At 40.2% G+C, this 24190-nt stretch overlaps 1 protein-coding gene across 1 annotated transcript; it reads left to right on the top strand.

Annotated features, from left to right (window-relative positions):
• Window positions 1-236: 236 nt before the first annotated feature.
• On the top strand, window positions 237-23689 carry LOC142143263 (calpain-8-like). Its single transcript, XM_075200976.1, has 21 exons — window positions 237-473; window positions 1317-1386; window positions 2905-3023; window positions 4875-5008; window positions 5983-6148; window positions 7567-7650; window positions 7753-7838; window positions 8171-8245; window positions 9049-9206; window positions 10604-10779; window positions 12460-12471; window positions 13357-13562; window positions 14144-14180; window positions 14686-14748; window positions 16791-16848; window positions 17896-17960; window positions 19622-19690; window positions 20770-20848; window positions 21560-21676; window positions 23078-23136; window positions 23666-23689. Exons 1-21 carry the CDS (start codon window positions 237-239, stop codon window positions 23687-23689), a joined length of 2094 nt encoding a protein of 697 aa, XP_075057077.1.
• Window positions 23690-24190: the final 501 nt, after the last annotated feature.

Genomic DNA, 24190 nt, shown 5'->3' with positions numbered 1-24190 from the left:
CTATCTACAATATCTATCTATCTATCTATCTATCTATCTATCTATCACATATATATGTGACAAGTAAGTCTTAGTTACCACCTCTGTCACACACCTCCTATTATCTCATTCAGGAATTCTCCCCTTGTTGTCTCCTCCCTTTCGCCCTCAGGGTTCTTTTACACTGACTCCCTACATATATATATTCCACCTCTCAGCATTTAGCCACATACTCCTGTACACAGAGCGACGGCACTATGGCAAGCATTGCTGCTAATCTAGCCAAGGATAGGAGCAAGACCCTGGGTGTTGGAACCAATAAGAACCCAGTCAAATATTTAAACCAGGACTACGAGGAGCTGAGGGCACAATGTTTGGCATCTGGTATTTTATTTGAAGATCCAAAGTTTCCTGCCTGTCAGTCATCTCTGGGTGTCAATGATCTGGGTCCAAATTCAGAAAAAGTACAAGGTCTTGTCTGGAAAAGACCCTCGGTAAGGCTGCATTTATATTTCAGACACTACTTATGATAATATTTCAGACATCTACTAGTAACTATCAAAATGTTGATAGTTACATTGTGTGGTTTATAAGTGTTATGGTACCAAATACTAACATCACGCAAGATTACTCCTGGGGGTATATTTACTAAACTGCGGGTTTGCAAAAGTGGAGATGTTTTGCCTACAGCAACCAATCAGATTCTAGCTGTCATTTTGTAGAATGTACTAAATAAATGAAAGCTAGAATCTGATTGGTTGCTGTAGGCAACATCTCCACTTTTTTCAAACCCGCAGTTTAGTAAATATACCACCTGATGTCACTGTAAATTTGAAATAAAAATAAATTTTAAAATAATTTCTAGGAACACTTTGCTGCTAAATTGGTAAAAATAATCATGTCACAAGCAACATGGTCTCACTGTATCTTAGTGTATTATACCCCTCAACATGACATGTATACTGAACTTGGTTATATTTTAGATTAGTGTTTTGTGTTAAGAGAAAAAACAGATAGTGAAAGTTGCATCAAATATATAGAATACCAATGGGTAGAGTTACTAAAGATTCTAAAGTAGAAAAGTGGAGGTGTTGCCCATAGCAACCAATCATAATTTAGCTATTATTTCCAAGAATGTACGAGATGAATCATAGCTAGAATCTGATTGGTTGCTATGGGCAACACCACCACTTTTCTATTTTAGAAGCTTTAGTAAATATAACCCTAGGATTTGTATTGTGAAGATGGTCAATATTGAAAAATAGGGACATTACCTGGGACAGAAACAGATAACTATGTATCAGAAAAATATGAATTGTCTGTTTAATCTGTTGCAGGAAATAAATCCCAATCCTCAGTTTATTAACGAGGGTGTAAATCGTGCTGATGTCCGTCAAGGATCTCTAGGTAAGTAATCTCATTAAAGGGGAACTCTGGACAGAAAGTAACTTAATCCTCTCCAACTGCTAGTAGAAATATTGGGATGGCGTCTGTTCATACTTACCAACTTTTCAATGGGGGTGGGGTGTGAGGATGTGCGGCGAATCGCATGATTTCGGACCCAGAGACACAAAGCGCCACTTTTGCAAAGGATCATTATTAAGGCACAATGCTGCACTCCCCTTCTAGACACTGCTAGTTGTGATGATGTGGGTTTAGAATAAGTCAAATAATAACACTGACAGGGGATGTAGTGAAGGACACTATTACCTTGCTCAGCAGTGCTCCTCACAGTGACTGTATGACAAGCAGCACTCAGTGATTATCTTGGTATATATGACATTCCCCTCCTCATTAGCTTGTATTGCAGTGCTCCTCACAGTGACTGTATGATAAGTAGCACTCAGTGATTATCTCAGTATATATGAAATTCCCGTCCTCATTTTCTTGTATAGCAGTGCTCTTCACAGTGACTGTATGACAAGTAGCACTCAGGGATTAACTTGGTATATATGACATTCCCCTCCTCATTACCTTGTATTGCAGTGCTCCTCACAGTGACTATATGACAAGTAGCACTCAGGGATTATCTCGGTATATCTGACATTCCTCTCCTCATTACTTTGTATAGCAGTGCTCTTCACAGTGACTGTATGACAAGTAACACTCAGGGATTATCTCGGTATATATGACATTCCCCCTCCTCATTACCTTGTATTGCAGTGCTCTCCACAGTGACACTAGGGGAAGTCACTCAGTGATACCACGGACATATATAGCAACCAACCAGACATTTGCTTTCATTGTCTAACTTGTACAAGATTGATGAAATGTAATTGCTAATAGCAATGCTAATCCCTTATTAGCCCCTGTCAGTGTATGGGGCAGAGCAGGCTGGGGGTAAGAAGGCAAAGAGACAAAGTAAAACGCGTGTCTTACGTGCTTCTCAATATGCAGAGAAATAAAAATGATTGTTTACTGAGAATAAAAGAAATGTCCATATTGTTCAGACCAGTGGTCAAAGTGGAAATTTAGAAGTGGCCGTATGGAGAATGTAAGTGACTGGGGTTTGATAGTTTTACGATGGAGACGTGACGGTTTGATTTATCACTGAATACACTTCCACCGCTGGTTCAGACACCTGTGATGTAGTTAGTGTGGGATATGGTAAGAGCAGCTCTTGGTGGGTAGCTGTAACTTTAGAAATGGATTGGAGCTGGGAGTGGGTTGCAAATGACAGGTGCATTTAAACATTTTTGCTATAGGCCAAGTACTTCCTATTTTCATCCCTATTAGGTTTTAATAGGGGTGAAAATTTTAATAGGTCATATAATTTGTTAGAGCTGTGCAGGTCTGTTAGAGATTGTGACTATTTGCCACATTACCAGCATTAATTGTTGTCCTGTGTATGAGGGAACACCCTGGATTTCTGATCATTGATTGACCTGAGAATACACTATTACAGTATATTATTCCTATGTCCAGGTGACTGCTGGTTCCTGTGTTCTATTGCATCTCTCACCCTGAATGAAGTCTGCCTGTATCGGGTTGTTCCCGTAGACCAGAGCTTTACCAAGAGCTATGCAGGAATCTTCCACTTCAAGGTAACACAAGATTATATGTCATGGTGTGTTTTACCCATATTTACTAAATATTGAGCCGTTCATAACCTGCCAATCAGGAGATCCCGTATCTCTGAACAACTGTTTCTAAATGACTCTTTAAATTGGCGGCTGTACCTGGGGCTTCTGACTTGGGGCCAGTTTGTTCCAGTAATTTTCTTTTACTGCTTTTTTTTTAACTCAGTCATTTTTATTGAAATTTTTTGCAAAATATTTTAAATAACACATTCCAGTATTTTTTTTTAAATAAAATTTGTTTGGGTAGAGTAAAAGATGAAAGAGTTCTTCCCAGATAACCCAATGCAACGCCAGTGCGTGGAAACCTGTCCAATCAATAAAGTACCAATTCATTTTAGTTATTAAGTGCCTTTAAGAAGAGCGTGGGAAAAGAGAATGTGTTACCTCTGATACCACAAATAATCAAGGCATATAATTACACTAATTTTGTCATCACATTGGGGGTGAAGCTGCACAGCCTCTGGGGGAGATTCAATTGCCAAATCTGTGTTGTGCACGGACATCACCGTGATGTCCGCCTGCAGACATTGGCTGCAATTACGGTAGGAATCTCTGCTCATTTGTCTCCAATGTAACAAGCTGGACGTTTCTGTCGGGTTTGAAAAGTGGAGATGTTGCCTATAGCAACCAATCAGACTCTAGTTATCATTTATTTAGTACATTCTACAAAATGACAGCGAGAATCTGATTGGTTGCTATAGACAACATCTCCACTTTTCAAACTCAATGGAAACTTGCAGCTTGATACATTTGCCCTTAGAAGCTTTACTAATCAAATGGTTGAGCACTATTGTTCTTTACTGTAGTTATTGTGTAGTATAGTACTTATTAGTTTTAAAACTACAGTGAGCCATTTTAGAAAACGTTACTGATGGTCCCTACGTAAATCACCCTTCGGTTCCCAATATTTTATATTAAATACAACTGAGCTTCAGTTTATTTTATTTGAAAAAATTGCTTAATTGAGGTTATTTTTAGTAGTTTGTTTTTCCGATTCATCTAATTATGTTGTTGACTGTGAAGAACATTAAGGGTTCCTTGAAATGATCATTTCCCCCCTGATGATCAGTGGTGTGCCCAGGCGTGGGCTGACACAAGGCTCATCTCTCTGCAGTGACGTCATTGTGGCCTGAATAGCTCGACATACTGGGACAAGTTGAAACGAGCAGCTTAAGCCGTTTAGTTTAATGTCAGAAACAGATGTCTAAAATGTCAAGAATGCAGAATAATGTCACCAGGTCAGAGAACTGCAGACATCGACACGCACAGAAGGAAGAGACAAAGATGGTGGGCTTGATTTATCGAGGAACGCAAAGTGAACGCAATTTGTGTTTTTATATAAATCAGACGGAAATTGCGCGCACCTCCGCATGAAATACCTATATCAAGTTGTTATTAATGTCTACTCTACATAAAATGCATATTTACAGTTGCTCTTAATTTCAAACACATGTTCTTGCTGTATACACACATGTCAGCAGAGCTGTAACTTAGAATTCTAGTGCCTGGGGCGAGAAAGACAAATGCCACCCCCCTAGCCCTCAAATTTTAACCAAATTAACCTAAAATATTCCTGAATTGCGCCCCCCTTCAGCGTTGCGCCCTGGGTGGTCACGCTGTCGCACAGCCCTAGTTGCGGCCCTGCACGTCAGTCCTCACTATCACTCGGCACTTACACCAGGCCTGTAACTGGTGCAAGTGCTGAAAAGCTTGGGGGTAATAGAGGCACAAAGCTTGAATTGAACTAATGTGCTTGTGTTTGATGACTCATATGTCAGATTGGTGCTGTAATAAGCTGTAACCTGTTTCTCCCAGTTCTGGCAGTACGGTGAGTGGGTGGATGTGGTTGTGGACGACCGGTTGCCTACAAAGAAGGGAAAGCTGGTATTTGTAAAGTCTACGGCTGGTAATGAATTCTGGAGCGCCCTCCTGGAGAAGTCCTACGCCAAGTAAGTGAGAGCAGCCTAAGGTCTTGTGCTTAGAACACAGCTTACAGCAACCCCAATTGCATACTTGCCAACTCTCCCTGAATATCAGGGAGACTCCCTGAAATAGGGATGATCTCCCTCACTCCCTGAAGAGTCTGGCATTCTCCCTGATGCTGAGCCAGTACAAGACGTGGTTGGCTTCGCCGTCTGTGGCATGATGACACAGTTCAGAAATTGCGTCCTATGTCCATGTATTGATACCTATGGAGGTGGCCATTTTCATGGAGACCAGGATTTAGTCAAAGACTGACAGGTAAGACAACATGACTTCAGTAATGGAGACAGAAATGTAAAAGACACTTCAGTCTCTAGAGATTCATTAGCTGCTTTTCTTTAAACGCATAGTTGCCTACTCTCCCGGAATGTCGGGGAGACTCCCGCATATCTGGGAGACCTCCCGGGCTCCCGGGAGAGTAGGGCAACCTCAATGACGCAAATATCGCGTCATCTGCTGTAATTGGCCAAAATTGTGACAATCGTTTAGGGGGTGGGGCCAAAATGATGCAATTCGTCAAGCACTGCCCCCAAACGCCCACCTCCCCCGGGATCTCCCTGAAGCCAACGAGGAATAGTTGGCAAGTATGCCCAATTGTCTGATGAGCAGGATGTCTCTGCAGATAGATCAATGAAATCCAGAAACAAATGATTGCTGTGTCCTAATAAACTCTCACAATGAGCAGGAGAACCTGAGTGATAATCTGGGAGGACCTTTAGCTGATGCAAAGCAATACCATATAATACATTATAATGATGGTATTGGGTGCAACGCTCTGGGCCGGCCGCTAAGAGTGCCCACCTGGTAATCCCCCGTTTAGCTGCCATCCCTGCTTCTTCAAGTCCTACGTCCCTCTGCTGTCTGCTCTGAGCGCTGCCTTCTTATGGGGCCCCCAAATTATAATTACACCCCTGACTCCAGAATATGTATTCTCTCACAGACTTAATGGGTCCTATGAAGCACTGAAGGGTGGCCAGTCGTTAGAGGCTCTAGAAGACTTCACCGGCGGCGTGGGCGAATTCTATTACTGTAAAAGTGCTCCAGAGAATATTTTTCAGATCATACAAAAAGCTCTGAGAGCGAGGTCCTTGCTCGCCTCTAGCACAGTAAGTCTCTTGTGGGCTTCATTTAATCTTACTAAGCAACGTATTTATAGTATGTCTAAAAATAATGATCATGAAATAACCAAGACAAACACAGCCTTTCATGACACATGCGTGTAATAGACATGAGGTTTAATTTAGAGACACAACAACCCCAATTTTACAGCTTTCCTATAATTTTTAATGTATACCCAATGGAGTTATATTATATAGAAATATATTTATATTATAATGAGGACAGAAAGACTTTCAATACAATCTGTGACCACATAAGTAATATTTTCTATTTATTTTCCTGTACTCATCACAAATAAAGACTTGGTTGATTTTAAGGTCAGAGACCGTTTAAACCATAGTTGTCCCAATTTGCCGGAATGTCCGAGAGACTTTCTGGCCACCTCGATCGACCGAGGGGGTAATTTACTGGTCTGTTTACCAATACATGGCGATGGAACTGGTATTCTATCGCCACGACTGCCATTATTTATTATTAAAATCAACGATACTTGGCTATCTCAGCAACTTATCTCCCAACCGTCCTGATTTCAGCCGGGCAGTCCCGAATTTAGGGCTCTGTCCCTCCCAAGGAATTGTTGGTCACGCGCATGTGGGAGCTAGCTAATGGGCAACCTATCGCATTACAGGGCTAGGCAGCCGTCTGGAAGCATGGTCCCGCCTCCAGCGCAATGTGGTCACGCCCCACCGTAGCATGGTTATGACTCCTGTCCCACGACCTGGGACTAGCAAGTTGGGAGGGATGCAGTAATACTGGCCCAGAATGGTTAGGGTAACTAACTGCTTCGTTGGGCCAGTTTGAGGGGACGCCGGCTTACTCATGGGAAAGCTTTTGCCCGCCAGACCAGCCTAGTTTTTAGCTTCAGAAACTGCCTATAGAAAAGTCTGTGATAAATGCTGAAATAGCATGTATGTTACTGTGTAATTGACAGGTTATTATATAGAATGGATATGATGTGTTATTGACACAATGGAAAATATTGTTATACTTTACGCATAATATTACTGCTAACCCCCTATCATAAATTCCTACGAAACCTTATAATATCTAGATATCCCATAAAATATAAATAAAACCATTTATTCAGTAACAGGTAGCAGGCCTCCTGTGGTTATGTGTTTGCACAGTAAATTAGTAGGAGAAGTTTTCTGCAGAAAATATAAACAATTTTGCACAAATATGCTAATCGCATCCTCAGGCAGCAAAGACGGAGACCCGGTGATGCCAATTTCCTCATCAAGGCCTCACCCACTTGAATATGAATAAAATTGGGATACAAGAGGGGGCCTACACTGCCAGGAGTCCCAGCGGACTCTCCAAAGTTCAGGAGTCTCCCAGACATTCCGGGAGAGTATTCCACTATGCAAATAATCCTTTGTCCTTCTTATATTCTCATTTACCACAGAAATCTGATACTGGTGTGGGAGAAATAGTCGTGAGCACCAACGTGGTTAAGAACCATGCTTATTCACTGACCGGAGCGGAAGAGGTAACTAATGCATTAGACACAGCTCGGTAATCACCAAACCAGTCTGATTGGAGGGAATGTGAATATGTAATTGATCAGCGGACACTCTCTGGTTTGTGATAGGTCGCCTATCGTGGGGGTACAGTCCAGATCGTCAGAGTGAGGAATCCGTGGGGCTATAAAGAGTGGAACGGAGCCTGGAGTGATAAGTATGTGCTAAATAGGAAAGTCATACTTCAGGGTCTACGTAGGCAACATTGGGATCTCCAGTTGTTGCAGTATGCTCTGCTGGGCAGGATATGGTTTATTATACATATTACATGGCGCTATATAATAACAGTAGGTTCTAATTGTTCACATACATCCCTGCAATATTGGAGATTCAGATTTAAAATTTTATTACACAGAGAAGCAATGTATCACCACAGCATATAAGATGTAAATATAAATACAATATTATTTTGCAAGATCCCATTATAGATCTATAAATAGATCTATAAATCCCTATATGTTTATCATTCCCTTCCTCTTGTGCTTACAGTGCCCCAGAATGGAATGAAATTGACCCAAAAGTGAAAGCTGAACTCAATTTCAAGTGTGATGACGGTGAGACCTGGTGAGTAAACAGTGTTGGATTGTTCCAATTCTTTGGTCCAATCTAGGGCTTAGACCGGTATCGTACACACAAGACAGGGTCTCCGGGGCTGCAGGCTTTGAGTTAAGAAGACAAATTAGATCGATAGGATGAAAACAAATCTCTCTTTACAGCAGATTCTTATTTGTCATCATTATGTTTTGAATTCAGATGACAAGTGATCTCTGATTGTGGATATAAACTTTCTGAATCCTGGAATTGAAATCTTATTGCTTAATATCATCATCATCACCATCACCATTTATTTATATAGCGCCACTGATTCCGCAGCGCTGTACAGAGAACTCACTCACATCAGTCCCTGCCCCATTGGAGTTTACAGTCTAAATTCCCTAACACACACACACACACAGACAGACAGAGAGACTAGGGTAAAAAATTTTGATAGCAGCCAATTAACCTACTAGTATATTTATGGAGTGTGGGAGGAAACCGGAGCACCTGGAGGAAACCCACGCAAACACGGGGAGAACATACAAACTCCACACAGATAAGGCCATGGTCAGGAATTGAACTCATGACCCCAGCGCTGTGAGGCAGAAATGCTAACCACTGAGCCACCATGCTGCCCTTTAATATAGTCAGTGTTCTGCCATTATCACCATTATTTGACCACTCAGGACAGAATCAGCTGTCGTCAGATGCATTTGTGCAGACAATGGGCGACTTTATTTAACAAATCTAATGGCACCGGGGACCTGGAAAAAATATATTTTCATCCTGTATACTAATTGCTTAATGAATTACATGTTTGCTTCTGGCAGGATGCCAATTTCTTCTTTCCTAGTTGAGTTTTACCGAGTGGATATATGTCACCTCAACCTGGACACCGTGTGCTGTGACGACAAACACAAGTGGTGTCTAACAGAATTTAAAGGGAACTGGACGGCCGGCTGTACCGCCGGAGGGCGCAAGAGCAACCGTAAGAGAGTCTAATATTTACTAATATTCTTATTTTCTAATATTACATCATTATTGTTATTATCATCAGAGGTATTTGCACCTTCTGACCTAAATACATTGCTTTATTTTTATTTTTTTATGGTTATATATCACCAGAGTTTATATTCACTTTGCCTTTGGATATGACACATATATCTGCTCTAGATACATTTGTATCATTGGCAGAAGCCATTGCAGAGCTGTGTCATATCTCATTGTCAGAATTATGATGCAACGTATTTAGTAAACTTTTCACGAGGACAACAAGATTAAATATACTGCTTAGTAAACTCAAGATTCAGTGGTGTTCTTCCATTGGCCATTGACAGTAACGTTTAATTATATAAAGGATTTGAGAGTATGTTGCTTAGAACAGAAGTTCTTAAATGGGAACAGCGCAGGGTGACACAAGCCCCCCTGTCATTCTTCCTGCAGTCGCTGTAAAGTGGTGATTGACTTCGGGAAAGTAGGGACAAGAGAGACAGTGGAAGTAGTTGAAATATCCTTGTACCCACACTAAATGGCATAGGGACGAATTCTGGGGGTTGAGACGCATAGGTTAGGAATGTCTGGATTAAGCTGCTCCCGACAAAAAGATTTAACTTGATCCATTTGGTCATGGAACCAAAGTGACCAATGACATTCTAAAAAGAGTGAAATTGTTTTCCAATAAGATTTGAATTGATCCAGCAGGATGGAAGGAAAATCAGATTTATCAATAACCTTCACCACACACGTGTAGGGTTAACTGGCGATCTCAGAGCAGGATGGTGATATCTGCAGCTAGTTTCCATCAGGGCCATCTTAACAACATTATGGGCCCCCGGGCAAAGCAGTGCACCGGGGCCCCTACAGATTATATATATATATATATAATGTATATGTATAGAGATACAGATATAGATATATAGAGATAGAGATAGATAGATGTACTTGCTCAGTGACCCTTGTAGGTTTTTTTTGCATGTTTTTTTTTATTTGCAGGATTATTTATTCTAATTAAGAGCCGTGCCTATGGGGCCCCCTTGCCCATCGTGCCCAATGGAAAAGATGGCCCTGGTTTCCATTGCAATCCAATCTCATTGAATTATTGCTTTACAATAATGTATAAGACTTATTCTACCTGTGCGCTTATAACTTACAGATCCAACTCACAACGATCCGATTCATTCGAACAGACATGAAGAATTTTTAGGAACAAAGGGTTGGGAGGACAAGAGACTTTGATGCGGGAAGCTGAAATGGGAATGATTTAGCTGATGGATACATATATTAGTAACACTGTAAAAGTGATTAATAATCTTATATTATAATACACCAAACATCTTGTATAGACAAGAGTTATTTCTCCTATTAACATTCTTCTTTCACAAACAGCAACGTTTTGGACCAACCCTCAGTTCCGGATCACCCTGGAGGACCTTGATGATGACCACACAGGGGACACAGACGCACCGTGTTGTACAGTCGTTGTGAGTCTGATGCAGAAAGAGCGAAGGAAGAAAAAACCCCAAGGAGAGGAATTGTTTAGTATTGGATACTATATATATAAGGTTAGTGTCAGATTGTTTAGCGATGGTTATTATATATATATAAATATATATATATATATATATATATATATATATATATATATATAAAATCTACTATATAAATGCCTAGTGGCGTGTGTGGGAAGAAAAAAAAAACAAGCTGCAGCGCCACCTGCTGGGCAGAGTTATACACTGACCCATATATTTCATGAAGGAGAAGTGACAGTTGGGAGTGGTTGGTGGTTACCGGGGGTGACAGTGGGGAGTTTTTAACACCTTAAGTAGCTTGATGAAGGATGTGGCGATGAAGATGAAGGATGAGGTGATGGAGAAAAATGATGAGGTGGTGACATGTGGACAAAACCACGTTAAAAAAGGGCGCTTGCATTGGGAAGTAACGCTCTTCCCCTGAGGAGGCCTGGGCTATGGCCCAAATGCATGACAAGAACCTTTTTAACACCTTAAGTAGCTTGATTTGACTAGAATGCATGAGTATCATGCACAGGTTAACTTGTATATATATATATATATATACATATACATAATTAGTGTCAAATTGTTTAAGGTTGGTTACTGTATCATCATCATATCATTTATTTATATAGCGACACTAATTCCACAGCGCTGTACAGAGAACTCACTCACATCAGTTCCTGCCCTATTGGAGCTTACAGTCTAAATTCCCTAACATACACACACACACACACAGACTATTGTCAGAAAACCCGCCTAGACACCCGAGGCTGTGTTATCAGAACAGACATTACGGCAGTATTTATAACACCAAGATAACTGATAAATAAGCTACCCCCTTCACTGGCGAAACTTTCCACTGGTATCCCCTTATGAAGTGGAACGGGACAGACAAGCCTAAGCGAAGCGCAGTACGGGAATGATCACATAACTGCAACATAAATAGACGTGGGGGCGTATCTCATGCAGGCACTGTAGGGCAATACGTATTAATGATCATGACTATCGGCAGCATCTGATTGGCTGATTGCGCATCATAGTGTTCATAGTATTTAAATCATTAGCTTTGCGGCTGTATTATATCAAGTTGTGGCCGTCTTTTTAATTACAAAATTAACATTTCCATTTGGACCATCTGATTTTAAAAGGCTTAAACTGCAGATGTGGAGGTGTTTGTATTTAATTATATTTTATATTGAAAATGCAACATTCACATTTATTAAAAACACTGTCTGTGCACTGTTCTCTCCGTTCTCTCTTGTGCACATTTTTATATTGTGTACAAATAGGGTAATGTGACTTTAGCATTAACTACTGACCATGTCTAGCCACAATTTAATTTGCAAAAATTTCTATCTGGGTCATTAACATAGCTTAGTATTAAATAAAAAAAAACATCCAGAAAAGACTATTCCTTGAAGGGGGAGATTCAATAAGGAGCGGGGTGCTGACGAACATTACCACTTACGGTAGGGAATCTCCGCTCAGTTTTCCGTGCACCTCTACGGGATGCAAGGGAACATTAGTGTCGATTTCAGTGTGAACATGTGTCTCTGCGGACTGTTCTGGAGAAACATCAATCTAATGAATCTAGCCCCCAAAATTCATAGTTTTTCTACATCTCTTTGTCTCCTTTATTTTCCAGCACATATATGAAGTGTAATAGTTATTTTGAGGCTGATCTATATAGTGTAATATTGATAATTTCCTCATTTATCTGTTTTGCAGATCCCCAATCAGGTATGATGTTTGTGCTGTCCTGGTGTCCTCTACAAGCCTAAAGATACTGGACTTTCTCTGTCTCTCATTCCCTCCTGTTCTCTATGTATGTACAGATAGAGCGTGATTGTTTTAAACAAAATGCGTGATGCAAGTGCCAGTCTCATGGGGCCGATGAGATAGAATGTGTTGGTTTCTTGGACCGATCTGGCACCTACAACGCGTTTCGGGGTTTACAGATTCCAACATTAGTCTAAAACAACCATGATCCACCTGTATGTGTGTATACAAATTATTCCTACTTGGGTTACGTTTGACAATGTCTGAATACAATTTTCAATTTTGACATTATATTACTGATTGGTACATAGAATTGTAAACCCTACCACCCCCCCTCCAAATTATTCCTATTTGTTCTTTAGAGCAATTGGGTTACATTTGACAATGTCTGAATACAATTTTCCTAGACACTATACTACTGATTGTTACATACTAGATGGACATAGAATTATAACCCATCCCCCCCCCCCTCCACCTTACACCCCCAGCATAAAACTACAACGCATTTTCTGACATGTCCCTTGCGAAACATGTTGCTGTCCTCCATTGGTAACTTGCGTACTTGGTCCTCCTTTGTGGCTAAAAAATTTCTTTAGATGTCCCTTTGCTACATAAAAATGGAGTGCCAGGGGAATGACATCCACCAATCAGGTATGGGATGATCATTTTTTAAGAATTCAAAACTGCATATTAATTTAAAACTGAACTTGTTCTTTAAACAGCTTATGAAATAATAAAGAAAATATACAGAGTAATAGGGAATCGTGAGAAACACATCAAGCCGCAGTTAGACTGAACAAAAATTAAACTGTGCAACTAAACTGTATATTTACATATCTATATTAGACTTCCACCGAATTCCAAACGGGGAAGGATTTCTTCAAGAAAAATAAAGAGGTGGCAGGATTGGACACCTACAAGAACCACCGCGAGGTATCAAACCGATTCCAGCTTCCTGCCGGGAAATACTTGATTGTTCCAACGACCTATAATTCCTCTCAAGAAGCTGATTTTTGCCTTCGAGTTTTCACAGAGGCAAAAGCTGAATCTCTGTAAGTAGAAGATTCACAAGTTACCCATAGCACAAAGTTGCACACACTTTCTAGTGATCCTAATGCTTAATAAACAGAGACCAACTCCCTAGTCACCGGCCAACTTATTCAGCATCGGTCACACTGTACAAATTAAAAAGACAACTTTAAATAGTTTACACTCCTCCCACAGCCTTAACTTAATGGACGTTCCCACTTTGCCTTTAAAAAGGAGTTCTCTGCAGGTGTTCTGCTTGATTACTCTCACTGCAGACACACTCTGTCAGCTCGCTGTTAGCTGTGGTAAAATGTCCTTCTAAACACTGCAAAATAAGTAATTTAAATCATACTCAAGATTATAATTTTGTCACACATATGTCTTCCACCTGTTTATCTTTAAACTAGGTGCACTGTTATGCGAATATACAGTTGTGTTTGCAGCTTTGCCTTGCAGACTGTCAGTTGAACATCTAACTCCAAAGGCAAACCAATACCCTTGTATCCATGCTTACAGTTTAAGTGCAAGAGGGAACTCCAACTTTTAGTATGATTTTATTAACAGTATAAATATTCTGACTAATTGACATTTATTTTTATTTTAGTGAATTTGGCAATGTGGTGGACGTAAATCTTTATGAGGTAAAATATCCATCTGTCATTAGCAGAAGTTAATAATCATCAGTGTTATAAATGTATCTCTGTCGCAATCATAAACATTTTCTATAATCCTATTAATTATTATGGAGGATGTATAAGCTCTACAGATAACAAGCAATGGATAGAGGAGAGCAAAGATCATCCCCAGATAACACCCACCTCGTGCTGTAGTATAAATCACATCCCACCATAGTCATATAAATCTGGTCATTTGTTCTCAATTTAGTTCTCTGCTGGTATATTAAGCCACTCCCTCTTTATGCAATTAAGAGGGAGGCGCCAGATTCATTAGTGCTTAGTTTAAAAGGACGTGGATCTTGCTGCTATAACTTTTGTAAAAAGGAGATTACAATAGATTGTCTTTATGTAACATTCGGTCAGACAAATCTTTTTTTTTAATTTTCTAAAGAAGATCGATTCCCTTTACACTAGTAAATACAACTAACTACTACATGATTTCATTACTGTTCTCTTTCGTTCCTTGAAGCCTTTAGCAAACTCCGCTCCAGATACAGAAAATCAAAATGCATTTGAGGATCAGAAGGAAGAGGTAATGTATCTTATTGCCATGTTCAATAAATAGTTCACTGTGTATGCCCTCCGTTCAACACCATACCTTAAGTAAACATAACCAAACTTATATAAAATAACGACACGGAGACTTGAGTAAAGTGGCACTAAAAAATAATTTTATTATACCCTAACTGTAACCTGGTGGCGGAGAAAGGGCACTGAGAATCAGCTCCAGCGATACCTAACCAAGCGTGGACATGGCAATATAGCCTTAAGTCCACCCACTTCTCTCATAACCCCACTGCTTGGCCGGCCCTAACCTGGCGAAGAGTAAACTGCACTCACCTTACTACTCACTCCCCCTCCCTCACTGAGCCGGGCGAGGCCCCTCCCCACGGAAGGGACAAGAGTAACCGATTGCCTTGTAAGGGGACAGATACCTGCGACCAATCACGATAGAGCCGTATATATCAGCCGCTGATTGCAGTGCCTTCCTCCCCCACTATTATTCCTACTTAAACCGGTTTATAGAAAAACCCTAAAACCAAAACTTAATAACAAATGGGGTGGGTGGGCGGGATTTTCCAAGCCGAGTGACTGATTAAAATGAGTGACTCCCCTCTACTAAACCACAAAGGACCTCCCCTCATCCCCATTGGCCAGCTAAAAAACCTCATGTTAACTCTTCAAGGTCAGTGCACACTACGAAGCAACAATGTCACTATTTACTTTCGTTCGTATAAAAGGGGACTCTCTTGTACTAGTAAGCTCTTGTGACTAGGGGCTTCAGATCAGTTTATTTCAGTGAAGATGCAGCAACATTGTGCACGAATCGAGTTCTGCCCTACAACGGGCCATTTCGCAAAAGTGGAAAGTTCCCGTGATAGAATTTTCGAGCTTCGCTTGTGTTTCACCAATCTGCAGAATTCCATTCCACACTGAATTTGTCATTCGCAATAACAGAATTTATAGTTAATGAATAGAGCTTGGATGACAATGGGCAATTCATTCTGCTGTCGGATGACTATGGGCAATTCATTCTGTTGTTGGATAACTATGGACAGTTAATTTTGTTGTCAGATGACTATGGGAAATTCATTCTGCTGTGTGGTTGGGGTAGGGCTTGGAACACTTAAGCTTAATTTAAGGTGTGTCTTAAAAGTAATGGCTGCTGCCTGGTCATTGCCACCTTGGGGGATGTGTAAAAAACAAGTCATTTTGAGGGGCTAATTCATCTGTTTAATAATCATTAAAGTCTGTACGGTAGACAGACACTAGTCCCCCATAAATGTCCTACATACTTTGAAATTCATTGGAATATCCATACTTCCAAACTATCCCGATTTTGGCAGGACAGCCCGAATTCCAGAACTTTGTAAGGGAAGGGGCTGGAACAAAAGAGGGTGGAGTTTCACCCAAAAATAGGCATGACTAGGCGGATTGGTTTTCATTTGGCTGCAGAAACTCCTCCCATCAAAATGAGTAAGATTTTGATGCAAAACCCTATTTTTCACCATTCATAAATAACCCTTTGATGTTTTTTCCCCCATACAAGACACCACAATATCTGTCCTGTGCATCCATCCATCGCACAATGCAGGAAAAACATTCACCAAGGCTATGCAATTAATAGTATTCAGTCCTGCAATTATTTATGACTATATCATTTACATATTAAATGCTGATCTTTGTACGGATATTTATCCATAAAAATTATGCGCCTGATTCATTAAGGAAAGTTAAGCAGAAAATTGAGTACGTTTTCTTACTCAAGTTTTCTGGACAAAACCATGTTACAATGCAAGGGGTGCAAATTAGTTTATTATTTTGCACATAAGGACAATACTGGCTGTTTTTTCATGTACCACACAAATACTTGATAGCTTATTTGTACACTGAAATATAAAGTTGATCTAGGACATGTCCTACCCCAACTATAAATCTGCCATCACATTTCAAATTTACCTCCCCCCAATGCAACATGGTTTTGCCTTACTTACTTATTTTTGCTTAACTTTCCTTAATGAATCAGACCTTATATATTTATTAACATCATCATAACTGCTTGTTTTCCACCAGAAAGATGAATTCAATGTGGAGGAACTGAAGAATGTTCTGAACAAGAGGTTATTGCAGCGTAAGTTGTGTGTAGGAGCTGCATTAGATGTGCCTGAGGATTGGTAGATGCAACATATATATATATATAGGTGTCACCTGCCCAGGTTTCCTGGTTCAGTACCCGGGTTTAAAGGTTCGTCCTTGAGAATTTGCCTCTTTAAATGTGGTCATTACAAAATAAAGTATTTAAAATGCCACTGGGTACTTGCGCTTACCTCTGCAGATATTGCCCTCAGCGTAGTAGCTGGCAGTACAAGTAGAGGGAGCTTAATTTTCTTCTCTTCCAAAATCTCCTATGCCCGCTGCCAGCCACCCAGTGGCCACAATACCTGCAGGAGGAAGCCCAGGTAACTGGTGCCACGGTGCCCTCCCTCCTGCATTATGACTGACAGACCAGTGGGAGGACTGATGCTTGGTGGGGGGAGGTTTGGGGCAGAGCCGGATTCAGAGCTCATGGGGCCCTAGGCAAGATACTGGTTTGGGGCCCCCTCCCTGAAAAAATCCATAGCACTATAGTTTTTAGCATAACATATAGCCCTATTCAGGGCCTGGCTGGCAGACTTTAGCCCAGGGGGGCAAGCACATAGCACTGTCCCATAAGTAGTGGCCCATTTTTAAAGGTTGGTCTCACCGCCAGCCCTGGGAGGGCCCTCTGGGGACCGCTGGGCCCTAAGCAAGTGCCTAGGTTTCCTAGTGGTAAATCCGGCCCTGGTTTGGGGGCGTAAGTATATGACAGGGTAATATATTTACACTAAGATCCACATAGACTGTATCGCACATGACATGTTTGGATGCAGAAACCCAGCAATGATTTGGCAGCTATGTACTTAATCTAAAAATGTGTAACATAATTCATTTCTTAACTTTCTGGGCTAGTAATTATTGGTTTATGTTATCTTACCCTATATTAAAAGATAACAAGTCAGATCATATGCCCAGACCACACCCCCAATCATAGCTCCACCTACAAATCACTTACGTTTTGGTCACTTAACATCAGATAGTTGTGTGCATTATAAGGAAATGTATAGAAATATAAATGTATTTGACATGTTTCTTTATGCAGGTCCTGACGTCAAATCAAATGGATTCACTCTGAGAACATGCAGAGAAATGGTCAATCTCCTGGATGTATCCTTTCCTAGATAAATGTGAAACTGTCATTACTATAACATATAAAATAATCTCGTTATAATAGCGTCTTTCAAGGAGTTGATGTGTTGGAAGCAGGAAACATATTCAAGCGTAAGGATCTAAGCGACTTTGACAAGGGCCAAATTGTGGTGGCTAGAGGACTGGGTCAGAGCATCTCCAAAATGGCAGGTCTGGTGGGGTGTGCCAGGTATGCAGTGAGTGGTATCTACCAAAAGTGGCCCAAGGAAGGACAACTGGTGAACTGGCGACAGGGTCATGGGCACCCAAGACTCATTGATGCGTGTGGGGAGCGAATACTAGCCTATCTGCTGAAAAATTCTGGCTATGATAGAAAGGTGTCAGAACACAGTTTATCGCAGCTTCCTGTGTAGCCACAGACCAGTCAGAGTGCCCATAATGACCCCTGTCCACCCCCTGAAACGGTCTACAATGGAGCAATGGAAGAAGGTGGCTTGGTCTGATGAATCACATTTTTCTTTTACATTGTGTGGACCGCCGGGTGCGTGTGCGTCATTTATCTGGGGAAAGGGTGGCACCAGGATGCACTATGGGAAGAAGGCAAGCTGGCAGAAGCCGTGTGACGCTCTGGGCAATGTTCTACTGGGAAACCTTGGATCCTGGCATTCGCCTGGATGTTACTTTGACACGTACCACCTACCTAAACACTGTTGCAGAGCACCCCTTCATGGAAATTGTATTCCCTGATGGCAGTGGTCTCTTTCAGCAGGATAATGCACCCTGCCACTCTGCAAAAATTCTTTAGGAAAGGTTTGAGGACCATAACAATGAGTTCAAGGTGTTGATTTGGCCTCCAAATTCCCCAGATCTCAATCCAATCGACCATCTGTGGGATGTGCTGAAAGAACAAGTCAGAGCCATGGAGGTCACACCTCGTACTTATAGGACTGAAAGGATCTGCTGCTTAAGTCTTGGTGCCAGATACTACAGGACACCTTTAGAGGTTTTGTGGGGTCCATGCCTCAATAGAACGGGTTAGAGCTGTTTTGGTAGCACAAGGGGGATCTACACAATACTAGGCCGATGTATATAATACATCATTTCTTTATTATTTTGGTGTGTGTTCCACCTGGAATCCCACCTTTAAGATCCACTAGCCAGTATCATTGCTCACTGTGGATAGCAAAGCTTTTATCCCCAGAGACGAGAACAAAGAAAGGAGTCAGATCTGCTAGGCGGGAAATAAGAAAGTGAACGTCGGACCTAATTGGTCAGGGAGAGCACAGCCATCCAATCAGGTGGCGCATTCAAAACAGTCCTCCGGATCTAGAGTCCTCAATGCCTAGAATGATTCTGTCTCCCTCTGTTGGTCATAGGGAGAAACAACAAGGTGCAGCAACAAGTGACACCAATATCATGTGATCATTCAGAGCCAATCAGGAGCCAGTGTTGAGAGCTAGTTGACTTCCTACAGTTAATTCAACTAATACTTATAAATATTTATACTAGCCAGATTAACTTTAGGGTTGCATGTAAAAAGGTGACTACTGGTGATGTAACATATATATATATATATATATATATATATATATATATATATATATTGTCGGTTCTGATGTCTGTTTGATGTGTAATTGTTCATAACTGACCCACAACAACCTTAACTGCAGAATATGCAGGTGGACAATACCGGGACACTGAGCAATGGAGAGTTAAACATTCTCTGGATGAAGCTGGAGAATTACATGGTATTTGTATATATTATCACTAAAGTGAATTAATTTATCTGAACATTTACTTTTAATGAACCTAAAACTGCAGCACAGATGGTTAATCACAACGTGTAAACTGATAAAAAAAAAAAAAAAAACTACCATACATTTTTAAAATAAGAAGAATATTGTCAGTAAGACAGTAAAAGTTACTTATAAAAGAAAATACAAAAAAATGATATAAATGGTTCACTAGGTGTTAAACAAAGCTAAGTATAAAAGCTTTGATTTGAAATATCAATTATAATAGTAATAAATAAATGTAACTTTAGTCCTGCAAAAAAATCCCAAATAGCTTTAAAGATATTAACAGACGCAGACCTGCACTTCAGATATCATAAATAAAAATAATAAAATCAGTAGGTAAAATAAAAATTGCTGGGTAAAAATCAAAACCATACAATTATTAACATATAATATAGTATCAATGTAATTACATAACTGTGGATTATAAATAAACAAAAATATTGATAATGTATTCAAAACTACTAAAATATTACTTAGAAAAAAAAGAACTTGGTATTCCATTAAATGTAATGAATTGGCAGTTTCTATCGTTATTATATGTTTAATAAAAAAAAAAAATCATTTGTACTAAGACATGTTTAGATCATGTATTCACTCTGGTTTTTGAAGTACATATCTTCACATTTTGCCTGTACAAGCTTTCATCTGCCTTTGACTCTCTTGAAGAGGATTGTTGTCTTCTTTATGTAGACTTTACAGCGCATGTTTAAGCTTCTCGTAAAACAGATGTTTCCAACTGAGCCGAGGCGAGATGTTCCGTTAGATTTCACTGGGAAAATATTCGACAAAGCGAGAAAAATATCCAGCACAATATATAAAATAAATATATTAATATATAAAAACATAGATTATAGGAGGATACATCTCATACTTTGTACTTAACATATGATATTAATGCCACCTGCACTTTATGTGCCAGTCTGTATCAATAAGTTAAATGACAAACAGCCACTGCTCACAACATAGCGCAAGTACATAAATCATCCTGCATCGTAATAAATGTATTTGCTAATCGATTTTTATCGTAGAAAATCTTCCTGGAAGTAGATACCAATCTCACAGGAACTATTGATGCCCACGAAATGCGAAACGCGTTGCTGAAAGCAGGTGACTGAAATAATAACGGTTATTTATTTATTTATTTTAAACACGTTTTATTAATAACATCTTATCTTGAACAGTGTTACACAAATACTTGATAGCTTATTTGTACACTGAAATTTAAAGTTGATATTTGTGTGCTACATGAAAAAACAGTCAGTATTTAACTTATGTGCAAAACAGAATACTAATTTGCACCCCTTGTATTGTAACATGGTTTTGTCCAGGAGACTGAAATAAGAAGTTTCTCAAGTTAAGATCCTTAATGAGTCAGGCCCCTAGTTATTATTATCTTATGCTTCTATATTATCATGTTCTGCATTGATGCAAAATTAGAGAATTATACGTAGCAATTTCAGTTCCTGTCTAAGTGGAGATTACAATTCTATTTCAATACCATATACATACAACACAGAATAGGGTCATTTGTATTCAGATACCAATTAAAAAAACCTGTGGTGTGTACCCAGCTAAATTAGTTATTAATAATTAAGTCCACATACATAGTACAATGATTGGTCATTTCTGTTTAAATGACTAAACTGGTCCACCAAAGCGATACCACATGTGGGCGACGTAAGTCTGAGGTGCAAGTTACAAATGATTGACAGCTGTGGTTCTGTCGCGCTGAGACACGTGGGAGGTTTTAAGTATAAATTATTTATTGAGGGAATTGTCAAACATATATCAGTAACATCAACCATGTTTTATTTCTAGGATTTAACCTTAACAACAGGATTCAGGAGGTCATTCTCCAGCGCTTTGTGTCTAAGGAATTGTCCATTCATTTTGAAGATTTTATAGCGTGTATGATGCGTCTGGAGACGCTGCTGAGTGAGTATTGAGGCTGCTTTCAGCTCCGTTGCACAACATCCTCTATCGTCTTATTCGTCATTGATACTATCTAATGCTGGACACGTGGTGGGGAGTTTGGGATCTCCATACATTGTACCAGTAGCGCACGCAGGGGGGGTTTCTGAGTCTCCAGAAACCCCCCCCCTGCGCTAACTAAGTGGCCGCTATAGCTGCACTGTCCTATACAGCAGCCGCGGCGCTGTCAAAGAAGCGTCCGCAGCAGTGCTGTAGTGTATACAGTACCGCCGCGGACCCTTCTTAGACAGCGCCGCGGCTGCTGTATAGGACAGCGCTGAAGAAACAGAGCTGCTGCGCATGTGCAGCAGCTCTCGCGGGGGGTGGTTTTCTTTTGGGTCGGGGCGGAGAACCCCCCGCCCCCCGACAATCCTCCGTGCGCCCCTGTGTACGGCGTGCCTCCAAATGATAATGATACAAATTATACAAAATCCACTACTGCTTTTCTCTCTGGCATTCGGGAACTTACTGTATTGTGCTAGAATGCAGCCATTTGTCAAGAGCTATTCAACGTTTCAATGAAAATGTTGAGCTGTATATCTGGAAATCCATTTAATATTTCAGCACCCACAATACTTTATATTTAACTCTGACACCTTTTTTTTTCTTTTTTAAAGGTAATACATTGTATTTACAGCAGTTCTGCAAAACATGAATATAAGTCATTCTGCACAAATAACCTTTCCTTGTATTTATTAATATGGTTTATTATATTGATGTACAATGAGCTATAGAATGGGATGGAACAGCGCCACCCAGTGGTTATATTGCCACAGGAAAAAGTTGAACACATAAGGGGGTAAATGTATCAAGGTGCGGGTTTGAAAAAGTGGAGATGTTGCCTTTAGCAACCAATCAGATTCTAGGGCCTGATTCATTAAGGATCTTAACTTGAGAAACTTCTTATTTCAGTCTCCTGGACAAAACCATGTTACAATGCAAGGGGTGCAAATTAGTATTCTGTTTTGCACATATACTGACTGTTTTTTTTCATGTAGCACACAAATACTTGATAGCTTATTTGTACACTGAAATTTAAAGTTGATATTTGTGTGCTAAATGAAAAAACAGTCAGTATTTAACTTATGTGCAAAACAGAATACTAATTTGCACCCCTTGCATTGTAACATGGTTTTGTCCACCACAAATATGTTTGTTTTTTTGTTCCTGATGCAGATTTTGCACCCACTGTATGTTCTCTAACTCAGCCCCTGCTGGCAAAATATCTTTCAGAACTGAGTGAAACTAAGTTTTGTTATCCATAAAATAGATTATTTTTATTACTATGAAGCTTTCATTACATATGAGCGATATTATCACTGTTCTGTCTGTGACTGTAAACATTTTAATTTTATTTCTCTTCAGAAATGTTTCATCTCCTGGATACAGATAAGAGTGGGAGCATCAGTCTATCCGTGTCTGAGGTAATTTTCTGTCTTTAGTCTGGAGACACCAAAAACTCCACGAAAAAACTGGGGCACGGGAATAATGTGCTGTTCAACCGTCATTTTTTTTCAGGTGTTGTTTAGAAAATGAAAATAATATTACTATGGTAACAGCAACTTTTTCATATGCACCAGTTTTTATAAAAGGTCCTATATGTTTGCTTAGTTAGAAAAACTTTTGTGGGGTGTAACAGAATTTAGGGTTAAGGGTTCACAGAATGAATAGTGGGGATGTCCAGCGATACATGAACCAATATAAATTATTAAAGGTCCACTAAACCTTAAATTATATTAGAGGTCCACTAAATCTAATCTCTTGACTGTCCCCCTCTTAGTGTTGACCATAGTGAATCCCCCCGCTCGCCCCTTCCCATTTCAGCCCCATTTAATTTCTCACAGGAACAATATAATGTTACAGCAGATCCAAGAAACTGCTGCGCAACCCTTTTGAAATATGTATGTTATTCCTTACAGCAATAATTACTGACCTTGTCTCTTCTCTCCACAGTGGCTCTGTGCTGGGATGATCTGAAGCACAATGATTTTGTAACCATCATCATCATCATCATGTTATTTATATAGCGCCACTGATTCCGCAGCGCTGTACAGAGAACTCATTCACATCAGTCCCTGCCTCATTGGAGCTTACAGTCTAAATTCCCTAACATAAACACACAGACAGACACAGAGAGAGAGAGAGAGACTAGGGTCAATTTAGATAGCAGCCAATTAACCTACTAGTATGTTTTTGGAGTGTGGGAGGAAACCGGAGCACCCGGAGGAAACCCACGCAGACACGGGGAGAACATACAAACTCCACACATTCCCATGGTTGGGAATCGAACTCATGACCCCAGTGCTGTGAGCAGGGCCGGACTGGGACTAAAAATCAGCCCTGGCATTTAAAGCACACGGGCCCACCTCTGTTGATGAGCAGGAAAAAAAACACGTGCCACAGCGCATTTGGTGCGCCGCCAATGGCGTGGCTACATTATGTTGAGGGCGTGGTCAAAATGGTGCATTGATACATACA

The sequence above is a fragment of the Mixophyes fleayi genome, chromosome 3, assembly GCF_038048845.1.
Source record: "Mixophyes fleayi isolate aMixFle1 chromosome 3, aMixFle1.hap1, whole genome shotgun sequence".
Lineage (NCBI taxonomy): Eukaryota > Metazoa > Chordata > Amphibia > Anura > Limnodynastidae > Mixophyes > Mixophyes fleayi.
This window is presented reverse-complemented; position numbering and strand designations above follow the sequence as displayed.